Raw genomic sequence first — 23826 nt, forward strand, 5'->3', positions numbered from 1 at the left:
GTTCTTTTTATGTTTACTTATGAGAGCACTTGACATGAATTGTGCTTAAAACTCTAAGCAAAGCTTGGAGTTGGGGCTATAAATGGATCGGATACGAGCCGGATACTGCTGTATCCATATCTGGCCTAATTATTTAACCAGATATCCGATAAATATGCAATGAAAATTAAACACCTGATCAATATATTTATCTGATTAACTATACATGTAGGATATTAATATCCGATTAAACTAAAACAAATGTAAATTACTTAAAATTAAAAGAGAATGTGAAAATTAAAATTATGTAAATTGCAAGGTCTAAAATATTATATACCCCAAATATCCTTACTTATTTTTAAGAATGACTTTTAAAACCTTATGTAAAAGGTCGCATTTGTAGTTTACATATATTCACATCATATGTTGAAAGAAAATTGGGTCTAGTCGGGTTTGGTATGCTATTTCCCATATTTAGTCTGATTATTAGTCGAATGCTCTATTCAGGTCGGCACCATTCTATCTGAATTTGCCTTAAAGAGGTCTGTAACAACACAAGAACCAGGAGATCAGCGCCCACAATACCAAGAAAGAAGAAAAAGAAAAACAGCGCCTACGATACAAAGAAAGAAGAAGAAAGGAAGGAAGGAGTAGAAGTCGATGGGGATAGGAAAGAACCCTAGAACTCACAGTAGGATTCAGAATAGCCTACTGTAGGCCTAGAGTCAAAACACTAAACCATACGTATCATGGTGTATAGTGTACCATGGGATAGTATTTGGTTTGGTTTGTATTGTAACTAGATTAGGCGTTTTGCTGTTATATTCCTGAAATACCATAGGTGCCAATTATTGTGATGAGCATTGATTTGATTAATAAAAAACGTAGAGTCACATTCCACCACTATGTTTGAGAGGCCCATTTCCCTGCAAAGCTTTAGTCCTTCTAAGAGAGCAAACAATTGAGCCAGATTATATTTCAGATAACCATTGTAGGAAGCAAAACATAAGATCACATCACCTTTGTCATTGCGAGTCACTCCTCCACCACTGTTCCCTGGATTTCCGCAGTTGGAGCCGTCTGTATTTCACTTTTTCTTTCCTCTCAGTGGTTTACTTTCATTTTCTATTTATGTTTCCGTATTGTAATCAGACTTGCTGTCTTAGTAGGATTGCTACTAAGACATAACTATTTGCTATTATATATTAACTGCCTAGTTCACAGTAGAGGGATCTAATCTATCGTGTTCTAGCTTTTCTTTTCTCTCTCTTTCATCTCCATCTTCTTCTTCTTTGTTCTCTTTCTCTCTTGAGGTACTAGGTTTACAGATTTATCACACTCTCACATTACACATAAAACCAGAAATAAGAAAGACTGGCAGAAAACCGCCTACGACTTAGCTATACTTTTTAACACTCCCCCTCAAGCTGGAGCATATTTATTGCCCATGCCAATCTTCGAACAACCATTAACAAACACAAGCCTAAACAACGCTTTAGTGAACATGTCACCAAGTTGACTACCAGAGTAGAAATGACAGTTGACCTCAATATGCTTAGTTAGTTCATGGAAAACCGGATTACTAGCAATATAAATGGCAGCCTAATTATCACAGTATATCTCCATAGGTTTAATGATTGAAAACCCAAGCTCCTGAACAAGAGATTTTAGCCACATTAGTGCGGCTAGATTATGTGCCATAGCCCTATTCTCAGCCTCTGCGCTTGACCGAGCCACTATAGTCCATAGTTGTCACGGCGGCATGGCGGTCCAAGGCGGTGGAGGCCTGTCTAAGGGCTTAGGCGGCCTTACCGGTAAAGGCGGTCTAGTGTTAGTTTTCCCCCTCCCCCCCCCCCCCACCCCCCACCCCCAAACACTCAATATATGATGGCATTATGCATCATATTGTCATACCTTATATCATTAAAAATTAAATTTTAGCCACCTCAAGTCATCAAAATGAAAAATCATATATGACACATAAAAATTTAGAACAATCTAACATCATAAATTAATTAAGAAACTAAAAGACATAGAACATAATCACAAATGACTAATCAACATTTTCTTATTTAGTAAGTTACAGAGAAGAAGCAGGCAGCATTAACCAAGCAAAAAAAAAAAGAACAAAGAAGAAGCAGCAGTTTAGTGCGTTACAGAGAAGAAGCAGGCAGCATTAAATCATTAACCAAGCCAAAAAAAAAGAACAGAGAAGACGCAGCAGTTAAAAAAAAAACCAGAGAAGCAGTTTAGTGCGTTGCAGAGAAGAAGCAGGCAGCAGTAAATCATTAACCAAAAAAAAAAAAAAAAAGAACAGAGAAGAAGCAGGCAGCAGTAAATCAAGCATGCAAGTAAAAAAAAAAACAGAGAAGCAGCAGCAGGTTAGTGCGTTAAAAAGAAGAAGAAGCAGAGCAGCTATCCAAGTAAAAAAGAAAAAAGAGAAGCAGCAGCAGGCCACAGGCGATACCCAAAAAAAAAACAGAGTAGAAGAAGACAACGACTATGGAGTAGGGGCTACTAACTACTTACCTTGCCGGAGACGGAAAGATAGGAACTAGGAGGAAGCTTCGTGGCTCTTGTCTGAGTCTAGTTGCCGGACTAGCAGTGCCAGAAAAGAGAAACTAGGAAGAAGCTTTGCCGCCTTCGTTTGCGCACAGTCGGAGAATCGTAGAGTCTTACACTTCGCAGAGAGAAAAAACCGGTTGAGGGTTTTTAACTTTTTGAGAAGTTTTAGGTTTTTAGCTTTTTAGGGATTTCTGTTTTGTATGATCCCATGTAGCAGCATTACACGAAATACTTGTACATCAACAAAGAAAAAGTAAAGAAACAGAATAAAGGAATAATGCATGAAAAACAAAAAAAAACCCACACCAAGAGAGGCGGCCGACTTGACCATATGGCGCACCAAGGTGTCGCTTTAACCGCCTTGGCGACACCTAGTTGGTCAAGGCTCCCGCCTTTTGTGACTCTCATTAAGCGTACCATCGCTTATCACATGGATTCCTGCTTGGATGCCAAGGCGGCGTCTTGACAACTATGTTATAGTCTGCTTCTTACTCCTCCAGGTAACAAGATTAACACCAACAAACGTACAATATCCAATAGTAGATCTTCGATCACCATGAACACCAGCCAATTAGCATCAGGATAACCCACAGTATTAGTATGACCATGACGCCGATAAATAAGACCTTTCCCCTTTGCACCTTTTAGATATCTCGAAATGTGACGCAAAATTGCAGTGAGTCTGCTTAGGTTTTTTCATAAATTGAATAATAACACCCACAACAAATGAAATATCTGGTGGAGTAATAGTAAGATAAATAAGCGTTCCAACCAGCTGCCTGTATTGATGTTTATCCCCAAAATCTTTGTCATCACATGCCCCAAGTTTCAGATGGGGATCCAGAGGATTATCAACAGGCTTTGAGCCCAACATGCCAGTCTCAAAAAGAATGTTAAGCACATACTTTCTTTGAGACAAACAAACACCCTTTTACTACGAACAACTTCAATCCCCAAATAGTATTTGAGCATCCCTAAATCCTTCATTTGAAGATGTTGATGTAAATGTACCTTGACATCTTCAATCCCAGAAGATTCATTACCAGAGATACTAACATCATCAACATACACAACAAGTATAACAACCTTTGCGCCCTGGCGATGAACAAATACAAAGTGATCAGAGAAGCACTATATAAACCCATAACCACTAATAACCTTATTAAAAATTTATCAAACTAGGCACGAGGAGACTGTTTCAACCAAAAAATAGCCTTATGAAGTTTGCAAACCTTTGATGCATTCTCCCCCTGAGGAACATACTCATGAGGTTGCTCCCTATACACCTCCCCAAGATCATCATAGAGAAAAGCATTCTTTATATCAAGCTGAAACAGAGGCCAGTCAAGATTGACAACCAAGGATATAAGTACGCGAACAAAGTTAAGAAGGGCCATTGGGAAAAAGGTGTCAAAGTAGTCAACTCCATAAGTGACTGTAACCTTGTGCAACCAAATAGGCTCAATAGATGCATCAGGAAGATATTTGATAGTGTAAACCCAACGACACCTCACAAGCTCCTTACCTAGGGGTAAGTCAGTTGGAGACCACATCTAATGATTCAACAAGGCATCTATTTCTACATCTATAGCTTTCTTCTAAATATGATGCGACATTTCTTCCTGATAATTTGTAGGCACAATAAAGATAGACAAAGACAAGGCAAAAAGGAGGAAGACGAGAGACATTAACTAATTGATAATATAAGATAAACAATATTAAATTTTTTAGTACAAGAACAAATACCTTTGTGAAGAGCAACTGGCATGTCAGTGGAGGTAGAGGAATCCCCAATGCAAAGAATCTGATTGAGAACAAAGGATCAGTTGGAACCATTGAGGCCGGCTTGGGATGACGCTTATACACTTGCAATGGCATTGATTGGGAAGTAGCAGTTGAGTTGGTAAGAGGAAAAATAGTAGGAATAGGACTAAAAAGGTCAGTATCTATCCAATGACTCATCAGAAAAATCTGGTGTTTTCAAAGAAGGTGACATCAATATTAACAAACTGCTGACGCATGATAGGATCATAGCATTGACATTTTTTTATTATTTCAAGCATAGGAAAGTACACTTAGCAGCACGAGGAGGCAATTTGTCAAGATCAGAGCGAAGAGTTTGAATAAAACATGTGCATCCTGACGCCCATGGTGGTAATCCAAGCAAAGATGATTGGGGAAAACCACAGAGAAAGGGGACTGATTATTAAGAACAGCAATTGGTATACGATTTATCATATATCAAATAACAAGAAGTTAAAATGGCATCACTCCAATAAGACTTTGGAACATTCATGTGAAACATTAAAGAATGAGCAATTTCCAACAAATGCTGAATTTTCCTCTCAACAAAACCATTTTTCTAGGGAGTGAACTGGTTTGAGCATTATCAAAATGGAGTACTTTGATGGACATACCAAACTGAGTCTTTATTTCATTATAAATTGCTTGAAAATAGACAAAAATTCAGATCGATCTTTTAACATATATAACCACGTCATTCGAGAATGATTGTCTACAAAAGCAACTACAACAACTCAGCCTTATCCCAACTAAATGCGGTTGGCTACATGGATCCTTGCCCTCCAATCAGCTCTATTCGAGGTCATACTTGTTACAAGGCCTAAGCTATGAATGTCTTTCCTCACCACTTCTCCTATGGTTATTTTAGGTTTGCCCTTGGCTCTTTTAGTTCCTTCAATTTGAATCAAATTGCTCCTCCGTACTGGAGCATCCAAAGGCCTCCGTTAAATATGACGATGCCACCTCAAACGACTTTCTCGTAGCTTATCATGCATCGGAGCTACTCCTATCATGCATCAAAGCTACTCCCAAATCAGCTATAATATGATCATTCCTTATCCTTCCTAGTTTTGCAACTCATCCAACTCAACATCAGTAAATATAAACATTTACTGATATTATTCCAAAAGGATAAAAGGCCAACACCCCAGTTTAAGAACAAAAACTGGATGTTCAGCGGAGGTGAAATTTTTTCAACTTTTTAATGTTGGGGTTTTTTCTCAAATCTAAAAATTCCATAAATCTTAATAGAATAAAACATTGCTAAAAACCAAAAGAGCGGTAAATTATTCATTTGTTTTATTATCCAAAAAAAACATTTTCATTCAGAGCGATTTGATAGCATTCTCGCACATCAAATAAGGTTTGATCGGAACACAACTCCTTCAATATAAATCAGATTTAAGCATCTTCAATTTTGTTGGAAAGCTGCTTTGTGCTCTACTTAATTCAAAAAGTCTCATGTAAAAATAAAATAATTTGACCAGTCAAAATTCTTAGAGAACAAAAACATTTTTTAAATCGAAAGCAGTTTAATATAGATAAGATCACATTTTCTAAGAACAATATAAACCAAATGTGAGATTAGGTATACCAGGACAATGACCAATTCCAAGAACAATATCCAAATGTATGTTTTGATCATGGAAAGAGATAGTGGTCAAAACCAACCGAAACCACTGAGATATCTCGGTTTAATAAGAAATTGAGACGAGCTAAGGTGGGAGTTAAAAAGTATAGGGTTTTAGTTGGTTTCGACATATTTCAACCATATTTCGCTAGTTTCGACCTGAATACCTATATAAGTGTCACTTATCCCCATCAAAACTTGAGGAAACCTAGCTGGAAATCAGGACATACACTTATTTATGCCAGAAACCAGGTCAGACATTTATTTATGCCTAATATCATTTAAGTAAATGAAATACCAAATGTATTTCATTTACTTAATATATTATTCATCAATAAGCAAATACCCCCTATTTGAATCCAATAAAAATAATAAAAAATTCAAATTCCAAAAGGATAAAAAGTCAACCCCCCCTGTTCAAGAACAAAAACTGGATTTTCGACAGTAGGTGAAATTTTCAATTTTCTAATGGTGGGGGTTTTCTCAAATCTAAAATTTCATAAATCTTAATATGATAAAACATTGCTAAAAACCAAAAGTGTGGTAAAATATTCATTTGTTTTAATATTTGTGTTTCTCCTCCTGCAGTTCTTCTACTTCTTTGAGTTTCCTTTCTTTATTATTTTTTTAATTTTTTAAGAACTTAAGATTTGATTTATTAGAAATTTACTTTTGGTCTTCTCGTTTCCCCTCCTTTCTTCTTCCCTGTTGGGTAAAAATCTAAGTTTAAGAGAAAATAGAATATCTTTCTTTGTCTTTACAAAATAAAATAAGGGAGAAGTTTACTGTGACACGTGCACTAAAATAATCCTTTAGTATTCAAATCTGAAGTGGTTAAACCTGATATATTCTTTCTCCCTTTTACTGTACTGAACTTTGTTCAATTAAAGAAATGAAATCTGCAGAGAATAGGAACTCATTCTTAAGCAGTACATGAGCTTGGTGGTATGTACAAAAGAAGGCAATGTTTTAACCATTCCTATGAGTATTTGATTGGTATTTAAGAATTTGGTTTAATTGGAAATTGTGAAGGTGCAACCAGTAAGAAAAAGGAGGAGAGACTTGTGAAGCAATTTTTTTTCCGTTGTATTTCTTCACCAACAGGGATATTAAATATAAGGCAAGAGATCGCTGCTTGGTCATATAGCCCCTGCACCAGTGCAGGGGCCAATGAGAGAGCTGGCAGGGCCATTAACATGGGTGGGGTTTTTTATTTCAGGAAGGGCTGGCGGTAATTTCGCGCACTCCTGTGTCTGGGTGCAGGACCTATGCGACTAAGCAGTGTTCTATTAACCTTAATATATTACCTTTATGCGCTTCCGCTTGTTATCTGGATTTAGAAGTAGTTTTAGCTTTTCTTGCTCAATTAGATAAATTCAAAAGTTTTTCTAAACCTGCCTTGCTACTTATCCTATGATATGCTTAAAGGGCGTACCTAGTGCCCAAGGCTCCTGCCACTCCAGGGTCCTAACTTATGTAATCATGTTGAAGGGAGCATTAGTGTGCAACCTTTCTGTGGTACATCTCTTACATTTTCTGTCTGATTGGGGATGAAGATTTGAAATTGCCATATGACTGCCTATAGACCATTGTATATATTGCATGCTAAGTAAATTTGAGACTTCACCAGAATTTTTTCTCATTCACCTTTTATGTTTGGGTAATTTACATATACCACCCCTGAGGTATGTCGAAAGTATAATAATACCCTCCAGTTTTGCAAAATTCTGTGTACCCCCCTGAGGTTCACAAACGTTAACACATGCACCCATTCCGTCAGTTTATGACTAACAGTGTTAAAATTAAGGGTTAAAGTGACAAAAATGCCCCTTCAAGAAAAAAAACCCTGCAACTCATCTTCCCCAAATCGTTTAGGGTTTGAAAAAGGGAAAGATGAGTTGGGCTTCCCTGTCCGTCTCCTCCAGCAATGCCAGGCTGCCAGAAACATTTGTGACAAAAAAGCTCCTCAAGATAATCCTCAAAACAGATCCAAACTACCAAACAATGAAATAGCAGTTAACAGACCACCAAAATAGGAGTAGAATCAGAATTAGAAGGTTAGAAATTAGGGTTTAAACTAGGGCCTGATTCAACCAACAAATATGGTTCTAACCTGGATCGAGTGGAGCTCTCCAAGGATGAACCAACCCTTCAAATATGAACTGGATCAGAGAAGTAGTTGCAGAGAAGTTGCAGCTTGAAATTTCAGCAGAGAAAACCCTAAACCAGTGGGCCAATATGATTCCCAAGAGGAAATTCAGATCAGACAGATCTGTGCTCAACAGGCCTTCAAAAACAGGTTGAGTGCTGCTTGAATGGAGCAGGGACAACCTTCCAAATCTCAGTCTTATTGGCAGCAGGATAGCTGAGATATGGACCTTCGAATCTTCAATCAGAAAATAGAAACAACTTTGGCCAGCAGATTTTGAGTTCTTATTCAAGAGCAGAACAGAAAGGCAGTAAAAGACGAAGTCTGAACTCATTAGGGTAATCTGTTAAATACAAGAGGATCATCATCGATCGAGTCACCGGTACTTTCTCATATTCCGTAAACCAGTAATTTCTTGGATAATCGAAGTTCTCTATATATGTTTAATTTACTTAGATGAAACTAGGGTTAGTGGTTTTGGCATTTCCCTCCAATCGTGGCAATTCTCATGAAGGGAACGCAGTTTGCCCTTCTGAGATTCTGGCTCAGGTAATTACACCTCTGCATTTGACTTAAAGTGAGAGAAATTGCAGGAACACAGAAGAGGGCGATTAGAAATCTGAAATTTATCTGCAATAGAGAGAGAGAGAGAGAGAGAGAGAGCCATGTGAGTGTAGCTCAGCAAACAAAACCAGATCAATCGCTTTTAACATTGCATCTGAGGATGCTGCTTCAATCCATCTATGAATAAAGTCTGATCTTTCAAGAAAAACACGATACATACCAGCAACTCATCTTCCCCTTTTTCAAACCCGAAACGATTTGGTGAAGATGAGTTGCAGGTTTTTTTTTTCTTCTTGAAGGGGTATTTTTGTCACTTTACCCCTTGATTTTAACACCGTTAGTCATAAACTGACGGAATGGATGTATGTGTTAACGTTTGTAAACCTCAGAGGGGTACGCAGAATTTTCCAAAACTGGGGGGTATTATTATACTTTCGACATACCTCAGGGGTGGTATGTGTAAATTACCCTTTATGTTTTAATGTTCAGTTTTACATTGTCATGAAATGGATTGTGCATACTCACTCAAATTTTGTGGCCTTCTCTTTGTTCGAATCCCTTTTTTTTGCAGTTGATGTTAAAAAAATATTATTATTAGAATTCTAGACTCATTTTTTCTTAACATGCTCCCAGGAAATCCAGATTATGGTCAACAGTGTTGTGGCTTTATCCTGGGGTTTATGAGGTGTGAACATCAACCCTCAATGCTATGCATTAGTAATTTTTATTAAATTTTATATCTATGCAAACATTAACAAAAGCATACTTTCGGAAACACTGACACCACATCTCCCTGATTTTTCAAAATTTCCTGTGAAAATTTCACTCAATAGAAATGCATTTCTTTAGACCTCAAGCTTCCATTCTCACATAAGTTTCAGCTAAATCGGACATGGTCACGTGGTACAAAGCATGGAAAATCCAGGTCTACCAAGAAAGTACATGGGATTGGAGGGGTTGCATGGAAATACATAGGAGGATATGCTATTAGACAGAAGGGTAAATGATTGAATTTGAGGCTGAAATTTGACATGTGGTCACTTTAGACCATTTCCTAGATATCCAATGGTCAGAATTGTCACATCACTCTTCCGTGTAGCAAAACATATGCACCCACCCACCAATTTTGTCTGTGAGTTGCCGACCACAAAAACCTTCACTTTTTCTTTTAAAAAAAATATTATTTGTAAGTTTAAATTTTGATTCATTTTGGGAAGTTTAAGTTTTGGGTTATTGTGTAAGCAATTCCACTTTTCATTGCAGTTGTCATGCTTTTTTGCATGCCAAACTCGGATGGATATGGGTGGGGTCCTTGTGATAGAGAACTCCTGAACCCTTCCCATCTCAACATTCAAATTTCAGCCTGAAACAAGCACCACTAGTGGTTAAAAAAGAGAGTTTAAAGTTTGATAAAATTACAAAAGTGCTATTCACTGTAATGGAATGAAGTGGCATTTCTGTAACTTTTGTCACTTGCAACCCATTTTGAGGCACTCCCCCCTCCTTGTTCTTGGCTGAAACTTGACCAATGAGGTAGTTGTGGACTTTTGGGGTCTCTATCACATGGACCATCCATTAGTACTGATGTGGCAAGCTGTTACGAATACAAAACATCATGACTTCTGTTGCTTGTAGCAGGACCTGATTTTTGGTTATAAATACTAATTGATATAGTTCACAAGTTTAATTTCAGTCCTGTTTGTAATGGGTTTAGTTTGAGTCCAAATGAGATTTAATTTAAGAAGTCAAAGAAGGAATGGGATTTAATTGTAGAGTAGGAATTGTTCTCTTAAGTAAATGTGGCTATAATAAGTTTGTAGTCAGTTTATTTCAATATATTGGGGTCTCCCTTTCCATGGCAGCAGGTCTTTTGTTCTGCCCATCGGGGAACCTCTTCAATGGTCGACCTAGTTTGTGCCACATGGAAGGGGGATGTGGCAATTCTAACCTTTGGATATATATGGGAAACGGTCTGGATTGGCTACATGTTAAATTTGGGTGCCAAAGTCAATAATATACCCTCCCATATATTGGCATTTTTCCCTTGTATTTTTTAACCATCTATTTCCTTCTTAAACTACTTTTGGTAAGTTTCATTTTTCTATTGGATTTACGAAGCTTTATTTTGCCACTTTGGCCAATTCTGTTTGGGCTGAAACTTGACATGTGAACGGACGTGTGGCAGATATTTGGCAGTACAAGGAGGAGTTGCTAAATGGGCCATGCAGGAAGCAGCTGGCTTTCTTTTTATTGTTATGCTTGAGAATGGTTCTCTTCCTACGTTTGATGGTCAAACCTAGAGGCTGTTCATTGTGAACTACTTCTCTATCCTTCCCTTCTATTTTCTGTCTTCATCTAATTCAGTTGATCTCTGCAGAAATTAAGTCCATATCTGTAATTTTTGTTGGTTAGTAATGCACTTAGTCTTCAAGTTGCTCGCAGATTCCAGCATTCACTCCTAATCAATTGATTCAATTTTGGCACTGCCTCTATTCCCTTCTTGTTTTTCTGTGCAGCATTCTGACTAGTCTACAACTCTGCATAATACTTCCAGAGTACCATCCAATCAAACTTAGTCACAGACTTGTATTAAAGCATCTGAAGTTCTGTTTAAAATTACAGTAACTGTTTTCCAGCAACCTTTGCATTCATATGTTTCCGTATCAGCTTACTACTTCTTGTAGTACTACTATTAGGTATGCCTAGTACCTGCAGCTTCGTAAATCTGACTGCATCAGTTTTGCTGATTGATGCTATAAGTCCCTTGTATCTGTCTGCAGAGGCCATGACTTTTCCATTGCTGTTTCCGTTTGGATTGGCTGTTGCTAGGATGACCACTTCATCATGATATACAAAACAGTTGCATCTTGTTAAAAACTTCTATACCATCACTGGTCCTATTAGATGTCATGGTTATCACTTCCCTAGTTCCAGTGACCACACTTAGGTTGGCACACTTGCTTATCTTTATATGTTACTCATATGAACAGCACTGAGAAGCTTTTTCAGGTACGTTGCACATAAAAATTTGACTTGTCAGTGCATTGATATGAGTGATCTTGGCCCATGGCTGAACACTCATGGTTACTTAAGGAGTCTATGTTTAGATGATGAATCGGTATGAGATATTAGGTGATGAATCAGAATGCATGAGATATTGTAACTTGGATTCAGGACATGGAACCTGGAATCTGACACTACAAAGCTTACCATTTGGGCTTTGTTCACCTCATGATTGCCCATCAAAACCTTCAATTTCGCTAGTTCCTAGCTTTGATGAATGTGAAGAGGATTTAATTCTGTATGAGGTTAATTGTTTTCTCAAATTTAGGTGATAAATTCTTGTAGTAACTGAACATGTTGTTGCCAATGCAAACAAGCCTTTGTTTATGGCGATCTTTAATGTGGTACTGCAGATAAAATTCATTGTTGATGGCCATTGGATGATTGATCCCCAGAGAGAGTTCATTACCAGAGGTAACATACAAAACAACATCCTCAGAGTTGACGGATGATATTCAGATGGAAGGATACTTGCATGATATTTGTCTACTCCAGCTGAGGTAAGTTAGTCCAGAGCCTTCAATAAAATCTATAGCAAGCACATTTTTTGGCAATTTTGCTTTTCATACCTTCAGTTAAATTCTTGGCCATGGTCATGAGTTCTGACATAATCAATAGCTTGCCATAGTTTTTCTTAAAACAATTACCCATATCTGCCACTGTATACTTGAACCCTTCATGATCACACACCACAAGTACACTCATGTTATTTGTTGAATTTTTGTAAGCAGGTTAGAAGTATGGATGCTCTATGCTGTCTGATGTTAAAGATCAAGCTCAATTTCTAACATGCATGAACACGTCATCTACTGTCTAGTGTGAACACGGTCACCAACACTGCAGGACCTTGTACAGACTACAGAAAAATGAATTTGAGAATAAACTTGCACTTCCCTGTATACTCCAGAAAATGAATTTGAGAATAAATTGACCTTTTTTTTAATGGGAAAACCATTTAATTGGCATCTTTTATTCCCCTGCTGTCTCTTCTATGGCTTCTATTGCATTATTTCCCCTGTTTAGATACTAGTATACTGTTTTTTCTTTCTACGGTGCTTAAGAGCGGCTACATTTGAAGCTCCATTGCAACCTGAAAAAGAGTGACTTGGTTGATTCATGCTCCCTTTGGGCTGCCACTCGCTGTCACATTTAGTTCAGCATCCAAGGTAACAAATATGACACACATAACAAAGCCATATCGTACCTTGGCTTGGTCATCAGTCATAACTGGGGTTGCGTCTGTGGACAAAAATAGTATTGTTGATAGTCAAATAGTGAGTACAAACAAACAATAGACTGGGACGGAACCAAGAGGATTCAATCACAACATAATCTGTGTTGGACCCAAAAAGGCCCATCCCCCCCTCTCCCCCCCTCTTTCACTCAAAAAAAGTAGAAAGAAAAAGCAATCTGTAACCTTGGATGGATAACACAGACATCTCATTCTTGGGGAAAAAGAATCCTGAGCACTCCCACACTGTTGGCTGTTTCTACCATTTTCGAGAAAAGCAATAGCTAAATGATGATGTGCAATATAGCTAGGGCATTTAGCACGAAGAAAACTGCAGGGTGGTCTATGATCAGGGCTTCCGTTTTCCATCGGGAATTTGGTAATTGGTCGTTCTAACAGTAACATAGATGGAGAATTTTCTGGTTGCCCATTTTGATCATATGGTATATCAGTGATGGTGGTTTTCCACTGTCTTTACAATGATCCAAATGCTTAGAGGGTTAGAGGGAATTGACTTGAAAAAAATTTCAAAGTATTACTTAAACAGATCAGCGGGCGGGCGAGCCTTGACGCAATGGGTTGTTTTTTTTTTCTTATTTTTGATAAATCTTGGCACAATGGTTAAGTTGCACTGTTGCAACCTGTTGATTTAATCTACATTTGATGATATTATGTGAAGTACTTTTTCACAGAGTTTAACAATAAATTACCTCCACATGACAAAAATAAGTGATGTATGTATGTATGTAGTGATGCCGTCCCACAATCTCGATGTGGACTCCAAACATGTCTATGCCTCTTTTGTCACGCTAACACGACTTCTATTGATTAATAAATTAATGAAGAAAGGTCTCCTGGCTGCTTCAATAGCAATGACCAAAGCTTCCTTTGCAAATTGTTTAATCCTGCTGACATATCAAAAATTTTGATGCTGATTTATGTTGTACACTATTGTATTTTCCTCTTCCCATTGTATTTTTCTTTTAACAATCTAAATTTAATAGAACAAAAGAAATAATTAGAGGGAGTCTTTTTTGGTTGTTTACCCTTTCAATCTGTGTGGAATATAATTATTTCATCATTTTGATAGTTGAATGGAAGTAGGGATGTAAATGAATAGACGAAATCCGTTTCCATATTCGTGTCTGTATCTGTTTAGCGCTATCCGAATCCGTCCGAAAACTAAACGGATGCGGATATTGATAGGCTATATCTATCCGAAAAGCTATATTTACATATAAACGGATAAATTATCCGATCCGTATCCCTGTCCGTATCCGTTTAGCACTATCTGAATCCGTCCGAGAGCTAATCGGATGCGGATGAGGATATAGCACTATCCGAACCGAATCCGATCCATTTACAATCCTAAATGGAAGGGGGAAAAATCACATTGATAGGTCACATTTCGGTTTTTTTTTTTTTTTTTTGAAAAATTACTTGCACACCCCCTAGACTATTGCCCCTTTTTTTTATTATACCCAATTTTTTAAACAATTACTTGAACACTCCCTGCATTTTTCAAACAATTACTTAAACACTCCTTGCATTTTACCATTAATGGTTCCGTTTGTTGCGTCGTAAAATTTTACCTTAAAGATCACTTTAAAAAAAACTTAGATGCAAAATTTTAAATGTTAAAAAGTGTTGCAATATTTGTTTTTTTTTTATGAAAACAAATATTAGAAAACTTTTCAAAAATTTATCATAAAAAATTTTCCAATTAAAATTTTACACCGAAACAAAGCCTTACTCTTTTCAAGTAAAAAAACAGAGGCAATAGTCTAGGGGTGTCCCCAGGGGATCTTTATCACCTCCAGTTTGCTGACCGGCCCAGTTCCTCAATTCCTCTAACAAAGGGGGGCTGAAATGACCTCTCTACCCATGCCCAAACACCCTGCCCGGGTGTGATCCACCATCCCCTACTTAGAGGAACTAGGGAACTGGGCCGGTCAGCAAACTCCAGGTGATAATTTTCCGTCCCCAGGAAACAAACTTTACGATTGGATATTTCCAAATCTACTTGTGTTGACTTTAAATTGAAAGTTTTTGGTCACTCTCACTCACACTCTCTGTGATTCGGGGAGTGGGTGTCTCTCTCTGTGAGAGCTTGCGACCGCAATTATGATGAGGAAGGAGAGCAATGCTCGCGATCCCACTATCCCAAACAGTAAAACTAGAGAACCCATTTCCCAATTTGCTGCTCTCGTCCTCCTCTTTTTCTCCTCTCTCACAAAAGCAATAGCAACATCTTCTCTCCCAAAGGCTCCTCCTCTTCCCATTCTACCTCTACCCTCTGCGGCCCAGCTCTCATGGCAACTGGGAGAAATGGCTCTTTTCCTCCATTTTGGGACTAACACCTTCACCGATTCTGAATGGGGCACCGGCCAAGCTGACCCTTCCATCTTCAACCCCACCAGACTTGATGCCGGCCAATGGGTTCGAGTCGCGAAGAGCGCTGGCTTCTCCCGTGTGATTCTCACTGCCAAGCACCATGACGGCTTCTGCCTCTGGCCCTCCGCCTACACCGATTATTCTGTCCGTTCCACCCTTTGGAAAAAGGGCAACGGTGACGTTCTAGCTGATTTAGCCGACGCTGCTAGGGAGGCTGGTATCGGTTTGGGTGTCTACCTCTCTCCTTGGGATCGTCATGAGGCATGCTATGGCAGGACTTATGATTATAATGAGTTCTATGTGGCCCAGATGTCTGAATTGCTCACAGGGTAAGAAATCGTTTAAAAATTTCTTTTGTCGGTTAAATCATCGATCATTGACTCTGTTTCTGAAACCTTCTCCCTTCAGTCATTGATCTTGATCAATTTAATCTTGTGGGTGTTTCAACTATCTGTTTGATTGATGGGATCTCCCTTCTCTACCCAGTTAGGGGAAAAAAATTGAATACTTCTGAGCTGTTTAGAAGGGCTTTTAATGATTTCTGAGAATGGAACAGATATGGGGAGATCAAGGAGGTATGGTTGGATGGTGCTAAAGGAGAAGGAGAAAAGGACATGGAATACTTCTTTGATTCATGGTTTGATCTTATTCATCAACTGCAACCTAGGGCTGTTATATTCTCAGATGCTGGTCCGGATACCAGGTGGATAGGGGATGAAGCTGGTGTTGCTAGCTCCACTTGCTGGTCTCTCTTTAATAGAAGCTCTGCCAAGATTGGTGATACGGATCCCCAGTGAGTTACTTTTTACCCACTTCACATTCATGTGATGGTTGCTGCTAGAGTCTTCCTTTTGGTTTTATTGTACTTGAACACAGTGTGATGAGAGTCCAGCAATTTTGTATTAGTTATGGCTTCCCATCTACATCTCTTTCCCCTGCATCTCCCCCATTGGAATTTGGAAGTGCAGATTGTTCGGATTTCAGTCTTCTATTGATGAACTTCAGCATAGCATATTCTGTGTGTTTGAATTATAATGCGGTGATGGAAATTTACACCTCAAGCTTATTATGAAACCACAAAAATCACAGCTTAGCTTGATAATTTCCCATTGACTGCTATGAACTTGGCAGCTTGACAAATTGTACTGGAGCAATGGGTGAATATACCCATGAAATGATTTGGCTTGTTTTATTTTCATGTTGGCTCTCTATTAGTCCAATAATTTCATGTCTTCATGATCTCAATTCTCAAGCTACATTTTATGAACTATCCTTGATTTTATGAGTGTCATATTCAGGAGTGGCATGAGTTCTCAATCTTTTGGGGATCTGTTCTTGACTTGGTGGGATTACGTTAGGAAGTCTCATCTTCGGTTTGTTACCTTCATCAGTTTCGGAAACTGAGAACTTTGTTCACTCACCCTTCTATGTTTGACAGGTATTCTCGTGGAGGAGACCCATATGGTCATGATTGGGTTCCTGCAGAGTGTGATGTATCTATCAGGCCTGGTTGGTTTTGGCATGCTTCAGAGCGCCCAAAGTCTGCAATCACTTTGCTTGACATATATTACAAATCAGTGGGAAGAAACTGTCTCTTTTTACTGAATGTACCCCCAAATTCATCAGGTCTGATATCGGACGAGGACATTCAAGTGCTTGAAGAATTCAACAAAATTCGACAAACCATATTCTCCCATAATTTGGCCAAGAATGCCATTCTAACTGCTAGCAGCAAACGAGGAGGCATTAGTGATTCTCGGTTTGACCCACTCCATGTCCTTGAAGAAGGCATTTTCACTTACTGGGCACCTGAAGAGTATCAATCTGATTGGGAAATAAATCTGGACTTTGGGGAATCTTTATCATTTAATGTGTTGCAAGTTCAAGAGCCCATCCACATGGGCCAGCGGATCATTGAGTTCCATATTGATATTCATACTGAAGAAGATGAATGGAAGACAGTAGTAAGTGGCACAACTGTGGGATATCGAAGGGTGCTGCGGTTTCTCTCTGTAAAATCACGGTATTTAAGGATTATCATTGACAAGTCCCGGGCAGACCCACTGATTTCTTTTCTAGGGATTTATTTCGACCCATTTTCCATTGTGAATGATGCATCTAGTACAAACTCAACGTCATACTTCAATGGCGCGGAAGTTATTCGACCGACAGCTAACGACCATTCTCTCAGTGTCAAGATGTAGATTTTGAATTTGAAGACTCTCCAAAGACATTTTAATTTGGTTTTCGCTTATTTTGGAAGCTAGAAACACTGATGCAATGAAGAGATGGAAGCTCAAGTGATCTTATGTAAATTAGTTGTAGTATATCATTCCAGGTAGCCTGGTTGTGTACTGTAACCAATTGTTGTTGCCTGAAAGGCATGTTTTTTATTTCACTTCTCCCCACCCTCTCCCCCACCAAAAAAAAAATAAAAAAAATCTGGTGAACCATGTTTAGCGAGCTCTAATGTGTTAAAATCTTAGGATTGAAGACTATGAGCTCACAGTCTGCTGTACTGGAATTTCCATTTCTGCTTTGTTACATTATTGAGTTCTATAACTTCCAATGGTGGAGGTATCTTGCAAACTAGTTCTGAAAATTATAAATAGCTTGTCCATAACAATTCTTAAAGCATCCTTCCAGAGAATAGAATCCTTTTCTACTGATTGGTAACAGCTGATTGATTCCTTCCCTCAAGGTTTACATTTAAATTATGCAAACTTACAATCATACCTACCATCAGCATGAGAAGACTTCAGTTTTTGGATGGAGTTTAAATGCACAACTTATCCATGCCATTTCAATCCTTTTTTAGAGTTGGAAAATGAGTTAATATATTCAGCATCTGCCATCACAGGGCTTTTGATAATATGCCGGTTATTGATTAGCAGCATTTGAAGAGTGTCTCAAAAAATTCCAGGTTACTAGAAGAAAAAAGAAGTTTCGAGGGAAGTGCTGATCTAAGATTAGAGGTGTGTAACAAGAGGATTTGGATCTACAACATCACCAACAGCTCAACTAATTTGTAATTCCACATCCTAATGCAGGTACAAATAAAAATTGAGTAATTATTATGGGTTGGAACATTTAATTATTAACTGTTCAAACTTCAGAAAAAAGAAAAAGGCAAACTTGGTATCTCCTACTCAATAATTTGTCAGCAACATTGTTCATGGTCTATCTTAATTGGTTATGTGTAGAAAGAATCCACCAAATGATCCTGCTTGGAGCACAAGTCTATAGAATTATACAATAGCTTTTAAGAGCTGAAATTTCCTTTGATGTTGTCTGCTTAATATAATACGTACAAGCAGAGAGAAAGAAATGGTAACATTCAAAGGGACTGGATTTCTCAAATGCGACGATAAATGGGCATGGGTTGATGCCTTGGGCTGAGCCCGACCCTGACCAATTCGGCCCTATAAATAATATATGTTTCTATACTCCATATCTCCAATACGCTAAACCCTCAATACCTACACTTCTTCCCCAACCCCCGATTGCGAAACCCCATTTTCATTCCCTGCACTTTGTAAACATCGACCAGTAGCAAGCCAGCTACAAAATCTCTCTCTCTCTCTCTCACAGGTGAGAATCATTTTATCCAAAAGTGGGCGATTTCATTAGAACACCAGATTCAGATATGAGGTATCTTTCCCTAACCTTGACTTGCTCAAAATGATTGTTCTTAATAATTGTTGTCGTTTCCAAACTTATTCTAGGGAGTACCCTAGTTTGTTTCAATGTGTACCTTCTCTCATGGTGGTTTGAATCCCTAAATATCTAAATCAGGTATTGTGCGCATCTAAATCCCCAATTTCATAAATTTCAATATATTCCTTTCTCATGATGATTTAAACCCCCTAATTATCACATTCATTTACCGTTCGTTCATTTTACTAATTTGATCTTATACAATATTTCCTACTATTCCATAATATAAGAACATATTTATGAAATTGAGAGCTTTTTTTGGTATTTGAGATTTAAGATTATGTAGAATTCATGAACATCGAAGAGATTCTGTTCTTTTTGGATTAAAATATCTCTCTACTAAACTCACGAAACTCACAGATCGACTTCTTTTCGAAAAACTTTCGGAATACAACCACAACTGCCTAGCACAATTGGTGAGTTGTGGTGCGCTTCACACCCATGCTCACTCCCCCCCCCCCCCCCCCCCCCAACAAAGGAAAAATATATAAGCTTCCAATTCTGAAAAAAAAAAAAAACTTTCGCAATACAACTTTGTGCAAGACAAGCAAAGCAATGGTTTAAGATTAAAATTCAAGGTCAATCAAAGTCGGGCCAGGCTAGGGTAAACCTTGACAGGGCCGACCAATTAGGAACCGGAACAAATCCACATCCTAACTCTATATATTATACAATTCTTAAGATTAAAGTAATGAGAGCTAAGGTCAAATTCTTTATTTATTTAGTCTTTCAATTTTTTCAACCAAAAAAAAAAAAAAAATCTTTCAATTTTGATTGGTAGTTCTTGTCTTATATTCTATTTTACCAAAGATTTGGATATTAATTTAAAGGTCCATTTGGGAATGCTAACTCTATTTGTTTTTGATTAAATGGAAATGCTAACTTAACAACATGCCTTAAAATAATATGAGTGGTAGTATTCCTACTTATTAATTAAATATAAAACAAGAGATTAAATGGGATTACGTGATTTGAGATAAAAAATATAATGGTGGCATATCTGATGTGATTAAAATTAATGTTTTATTATAATATTATTGAATCCAAATAGCATGAATGGGATTTTTTTTTTTTAAGTTCGGACTGTGTGGAACCGATTAAAAACCGAAACCGGTTTACCTATTAGTTAATGATCTTGGGTCTTGGATTTGGAATCGATTTGTTTATTGGTCTAGTTCTGGTCCTAACCCCTTATGATCAGAACCGGTAAGGAACCGGACCAATTGGCACCCTTAAAGTCAGGGCAGCCTAGATTAATTTTGGGCCCTGAAGCCTGGAACGATTGAACCCAAACCATCAGAGAGAGTACATTCGGTAGCATAGCAAGAATCCAAGAAGAATCGTCGTTCCTCTTGAATTCCGTCTCTCTCTCTCCAAAAACAAAATTCTGTTTTCTGCAACTCTCAAATTTGGATCAAATGTCTCTTGAATAAGCAATCGTTGCAGGCGAAGAGTAGGGAAGAAGAAAAAGATGAACCCATCAAATTCCAGTCAGATGGAGAACAGTTTCCAGATCATCAACTCACAACCAAACCCTAATAATCATAATTCAGACCCGATCCCTACTGCTACTGCTAACCCTAATTTCGATCTACTGCCCTCACTTTCAATCCCCAGAAAGCGAAAGCGAGGCAGGGTTACTCGGAAGCCTTCTTCTCTCCTCCTCCACAACCAGGTTTTCCCGCCATTTTCCCTTCTGAATGTCAATAACGTTAACGGTAATAACGAACTCGTTTCTTCTTCTTTATCTTCTTCCATCAAACCCTTACCCATCACTATCGTGGATAACTCGGCGACTTCTCAATCGCCTTCTGTCGCTCCAGACATCTCCGAGGAGATCATCTTCATTAATAAAGAAGCGACTGCCGAAGCTCTCATCGCTCTGTCTGCGGGCTTCCCTGCCGATTCCCTCACTGACGAGGAAATCGAAGCCGGGATCGTCTCTGTCGTCGGAGGGATTGAACAGGTTAATTACATACTAATCCGAAACCATATCCTCGCTAAATGGAGAGAAAACGTGTCCACTTGGCTCACCAAAGAGTCATTCTCCGATTCTATACCCCAGCACTGCGATATCCTCTTGAATTCCGCTTATAACTTCTTGGTTTCTCATGGATACGTTAATTTTGGGGTTGCTCCGGCAATAAAAGAGAAGATTCCGGCAGATGCGACCAAGCCAAACGTGATTGTGATCGGAGCTGGGCTAGCTGGTTTGGCCGCTGCCAGGCAGTTAATGGTATTTGGGTTTAAGGTGATCGTCTTGGAGGGCAGGAAACGAGCCGGTGGACGTGTCTACACCAAGAAAATGGAGGGCGCAAACAGAAGCGCCGCTGCAGAATTAGGGGGTAGTGTCTTGACTGGTACTCATGGGAACCCACTTGGGATTTTAGCCAAACAGCTTTCGTACCCTATGCATAAGGTCAGGGATAAGTGCCCGCTTTACTGCCCAGATGGGAAACCAGTTAACCCTGACATGGATTCCAAGGTGGAGTCAGCATTCAACCGGCTCTTGGACCAGGCAAGCCGACTTAGGCAATTGATGGGGGAGGTCTCTGTGGATGTCTCCTTGGGTGCAGCATTGGAGACCTTTCGAGAGGTCTATGGAGGTACAGTGAGTGCGGAAGAGATGAATTTGTTCCATTGGCATCTTGCGAACTTGGAGTATGCCAATGCTGGTTTGCTCTCAAAGCTCTCATTCGCCTTCTGGGACCAAGACGACCCTTACGATATGGGAGGAGATCACTGCTTCTTGCCAGGAGGAAACGGGAGGCTGGTTCAGGCATTGGCCGAGAACTTGCACATTCTTTACGAGAAAACTGTGCATACGATCCGATATGGTAGCGAAGGTGTGCAGGTTGTTGCAGGGAACCAAGTTTTCGAAGGAGACATGGCGCTTTGCACGGTTCCACTTGGGGTGCTTAAGAATGGTTCGATCAAGTTTATTCCCGAGCTACCTCAGAGGAAGCTCGACGGGATAAAGAGGTTAGGATTTGGGTTGTTAAACAAGGTGGCAATGCTGTTTCCCCATGTGTTTTGGGGCAGTGATCTTGATACATTTGGGCACCTTTCAGATGATCACAGTCGTCGGGGAGAGTTTTTTCTGTTCTACAGCTATGCCACTGTGGCTGGTGGTCCTCTCTTGATTGCTTTAGTTGCAGGAGAAGCTGCTCTCAAGTTTGAAAGCATGGCCCCTACTGATGCTGTGACTCGGGTTCTTCAGATCCTCAAGGGTATGCTATTGCTTCTTCCTCCATCTTCAACTCAGGACTGATTATGATGAAACAGTATTAACACTTATGGAATGATTCATGCAGGTATTTATGAGCCTCAGGGAATTGATGTGCCAGAGCCCATTCAAACTGTCTGCACCAGGTGGGGTAGTGACCCCTTCAGTTTAGGTTCTTATTCAAATGTAGCAGTGGGGGCTTCAGGTGATGACTATGACATCTTGGCAGAAAATGTTGGAGATGGAAGGCTCTTCTTTGCAGGGGAGGCCACAACTAGGCGATACCCTGCAACTATGCATGGGGCATTCCTGAGTGGTCTAAGGGAAGCTGCTAGTATGGCAAACCATGCCAATGCTCGATCCTTGCAAAGTAAAGTTGAGAGGAGCCCTTCCAAGGATGCTCAGTCTTGTGCTGCCTTACTTGCAGATTTATTCAGAGAACCTGATTTAGAATTCGGAAGCTTTGCTGTTATTTTTGGACCCAAATCTGATCCCAAGGCTATCGCCATATTGAGGGTCACTTTTAGTGGATCTCGGAAGAAGAACAATGAAGGATCAAAGCCTGATCAACAGTACTCCAACAAGTTACTTTTTCAGCAGCTTCAATCACATTTTAATCAACAGCAGCAGCTCCATGTCTACACATTGTTATCAAGTCAGCAGGTGCTTGAACTGAGAGAGGTGAGGGGAGGAGATGAGACGAGATTGAATTACCTAAGTGAAAAGCTTGGTGTGAAATTGGTGAACAGGAGAGGTTTGGGATCGGCTGCAGATTCTGTTATTGCTGCCATAAAGGCTGAGAGGGGCAACCGCAGACCCACTTCAACTTCTTTAGCTCTCAAATCAGGTGGGTTTACTAGCTTGTCTAAACTCTTAAGGTTTGACAATTATTGATATGGACAAAGTCCTGATATAATATTTGTTGGTTTCTTCTAAAGTAACACCAAAGCACAAACCCAGTTCTTCCAAGCTCGCATTGGTCAGGTATGAATTGAAAATTTTCATGTAGTTTTAATTGCTTTGATTAATTGGATATCCTCTTTTACTGATTAATTATACTGTGTTTTCTCAGAAGGGCTAAAGTAGTGACTGGTAGCAATGACTCAGCGCCAGCTCCCAGTTGAAACATGGTAGATGGTTCTCACATCGAATCATAGATTAAACACTTCCATAATCACCTTTATCTGGGTATGAGCAACTTTGATCTTTAATTAAACCTTCATTGTTCCATGTATCATTGATTTACTCTGGTCTTAAATCTAAATTCATCTTTTCCAGAAGGAAAAGCTGTGTACTGCGAAGGTTGTGAATTGGACCGTGATACTTTTGAATTGAATTGCAAAGATGAGGCAGAGGCAGAGGCAGCTGTGCAGTTGATTGGAACGGTGTAAATGGTGGTTAAGATGCAGAGGGTTTAAGTTCTTGTAGGGTGAAGCTACTTAGAACATTTAATTATTCAGTTTGTATTTCTGAAATCATTAGAAATGTAATACCTTTAGATGTTA

General features: G+C 39.0%; 3 protein-coding genes across 4 annotated transcripts in view; all 3 read left to right on the forward strand.

Annotated features, from left to right (window-relative positions):
* LOC122657050 (protein PTST homolog 3, chloroplastic) overlaps positions 1 to 12845 on the forward strand; it is a 28807-nt gene extending 15962 nt beyond the window's left edge. Inside the window, exons 12-14 of one of the 2 annotated variants that reach the window (XM_043851802.1) lie at positions 9324 to 9375; positions 12107 to 12253; positions 12485 to 12845. In XM_043851802.1, coding sequence (XP_043707737.1) covers positions 9324 to 9375; positions 12107 to 12205 — 151 coding nt within the window. In that variant the 3' untranslated portion in view covers positions 12206 to 12253; positions 12485 to 12845. Of the gene's footprint in view, positions 1 to 9323; positions 9376 to 12106; positions 12254 to 12484 lie in introns of those variants that run through there. The other variant, XM_043851803.1, reaches the window with a different exon arrangement.
* A 2222-nt stretch (positions 12846 to 15067) lies between these two features.
* Positions 15068 to 17714, forward strand: LOC122654801 (alpha-L-fucosidase 1-like). The gene is made up of 3 exons (XM_043849059.1): positions 15068 to 15707; positions 15935 to 16171; positions 16817 to 17714. The coding sequence occupies exons 1-3, from the start codon at positions 15109 to 15111 to the stop codon at positions 17580 to 17582; spliced, it is 1602 nt and encodes a 533-aa protein (XP_043704994.1). The 5' UTR covers positions 15068 to 15108; the 3' UTR covers positions 17583 to 17714.
* A 2747-nt stretch (positions 17715 to 20461) lies between these two features.
* LOC122654800 (protein FLOWERING LOCUS D) lies at positions 20462 to 23767 on the forward strand. The gene is made up of 5 exons (XM_043849058.1): positions 20462 to 22325; positions 22410 to 23168; positions 23260 to 23305; positions 23394 to 23533; positions 23616 to 23767. Exons 1-4 carry the CDS (start codon positions 20567 to 20569, stop codon positions 23443 to 23445), a joined length of 2616 nt encoding a protein of 871 aa, XP_043704993.1. The 5' UTR covers positions 20462 to 20566; the 3' UTR covers positions 23446 to 23533; positions 23616 to 23767.
* Positions 23768 to 23826: the final 59 nt, after the last annotated feature.

This window comes from Telopea speciosissima, chromosome 3 (assembly GCF_018873765.1).
Source record: "Telopea speciosissima isolate NSW1024214 ecotype Mountain lineage chromosome 3, Tspe_v1, whole genome shotgun sequence".
In the NCBI taxonomy this organism is placed as follows: domain Eukaryota; kingdom Viridiplantae; phylum Streptophyta; class Magnoliopsida; order Proteales; family Proteaceae; genus Telopea; species Telopea speciosissima.

What these genes read in the sequence shown, in the direction of transcription:
- LOC122654801 (XM_043849059.1), top strand. Translation starts at nt 15,109, where the DNA reads ATGATGAGGAAGGAGAGCAATGCTCGCGATCCCACTATCCCAAACAGT. An exon ending in ATGTCTGAATTGCTCACAGG is followed by an intron (nt 15,708 to 15,934) that starts GTAAGAAATCGT and finishes AGAATGGAACAG; the next exon opens with ATATGGGGAGATCAAGGAGG. An exon ending in ATTGGTGATACGGATCCCCA is followed by an intron (nt 16,172 to 16,816) that starts GTGAGTTACTTT and finishes TATGTTTGACAG; the next exon opens with GTATTCTCGTGGAGGAGACC.
- LOC122654800 (XM_043849058.1), top strand. Translation starts at nt 20,567, where the DNA reads ATGAACCCATCAAATTCCAGTCAGATGGAGAACAGTTTCCAGATCATC. An exon ending in GGTTCTTCAGATCCTCAAGG is followed by an intron (nt 22,326 to 22,409) that starts GTATGCTATTGC and finishes TGATTCATGCAG; the next exon opens with GTATTTATGAGCCTCAGGGA. An exon ending in TTCTTTAGCTCTCAAATCAG is followed by an intron (nt 23,169 to 23,259) that starts GTGGGTTTACTA and finishes TTTCTTCTAAAG; the next exon opens with TAACACCAAAGCACAAACCC.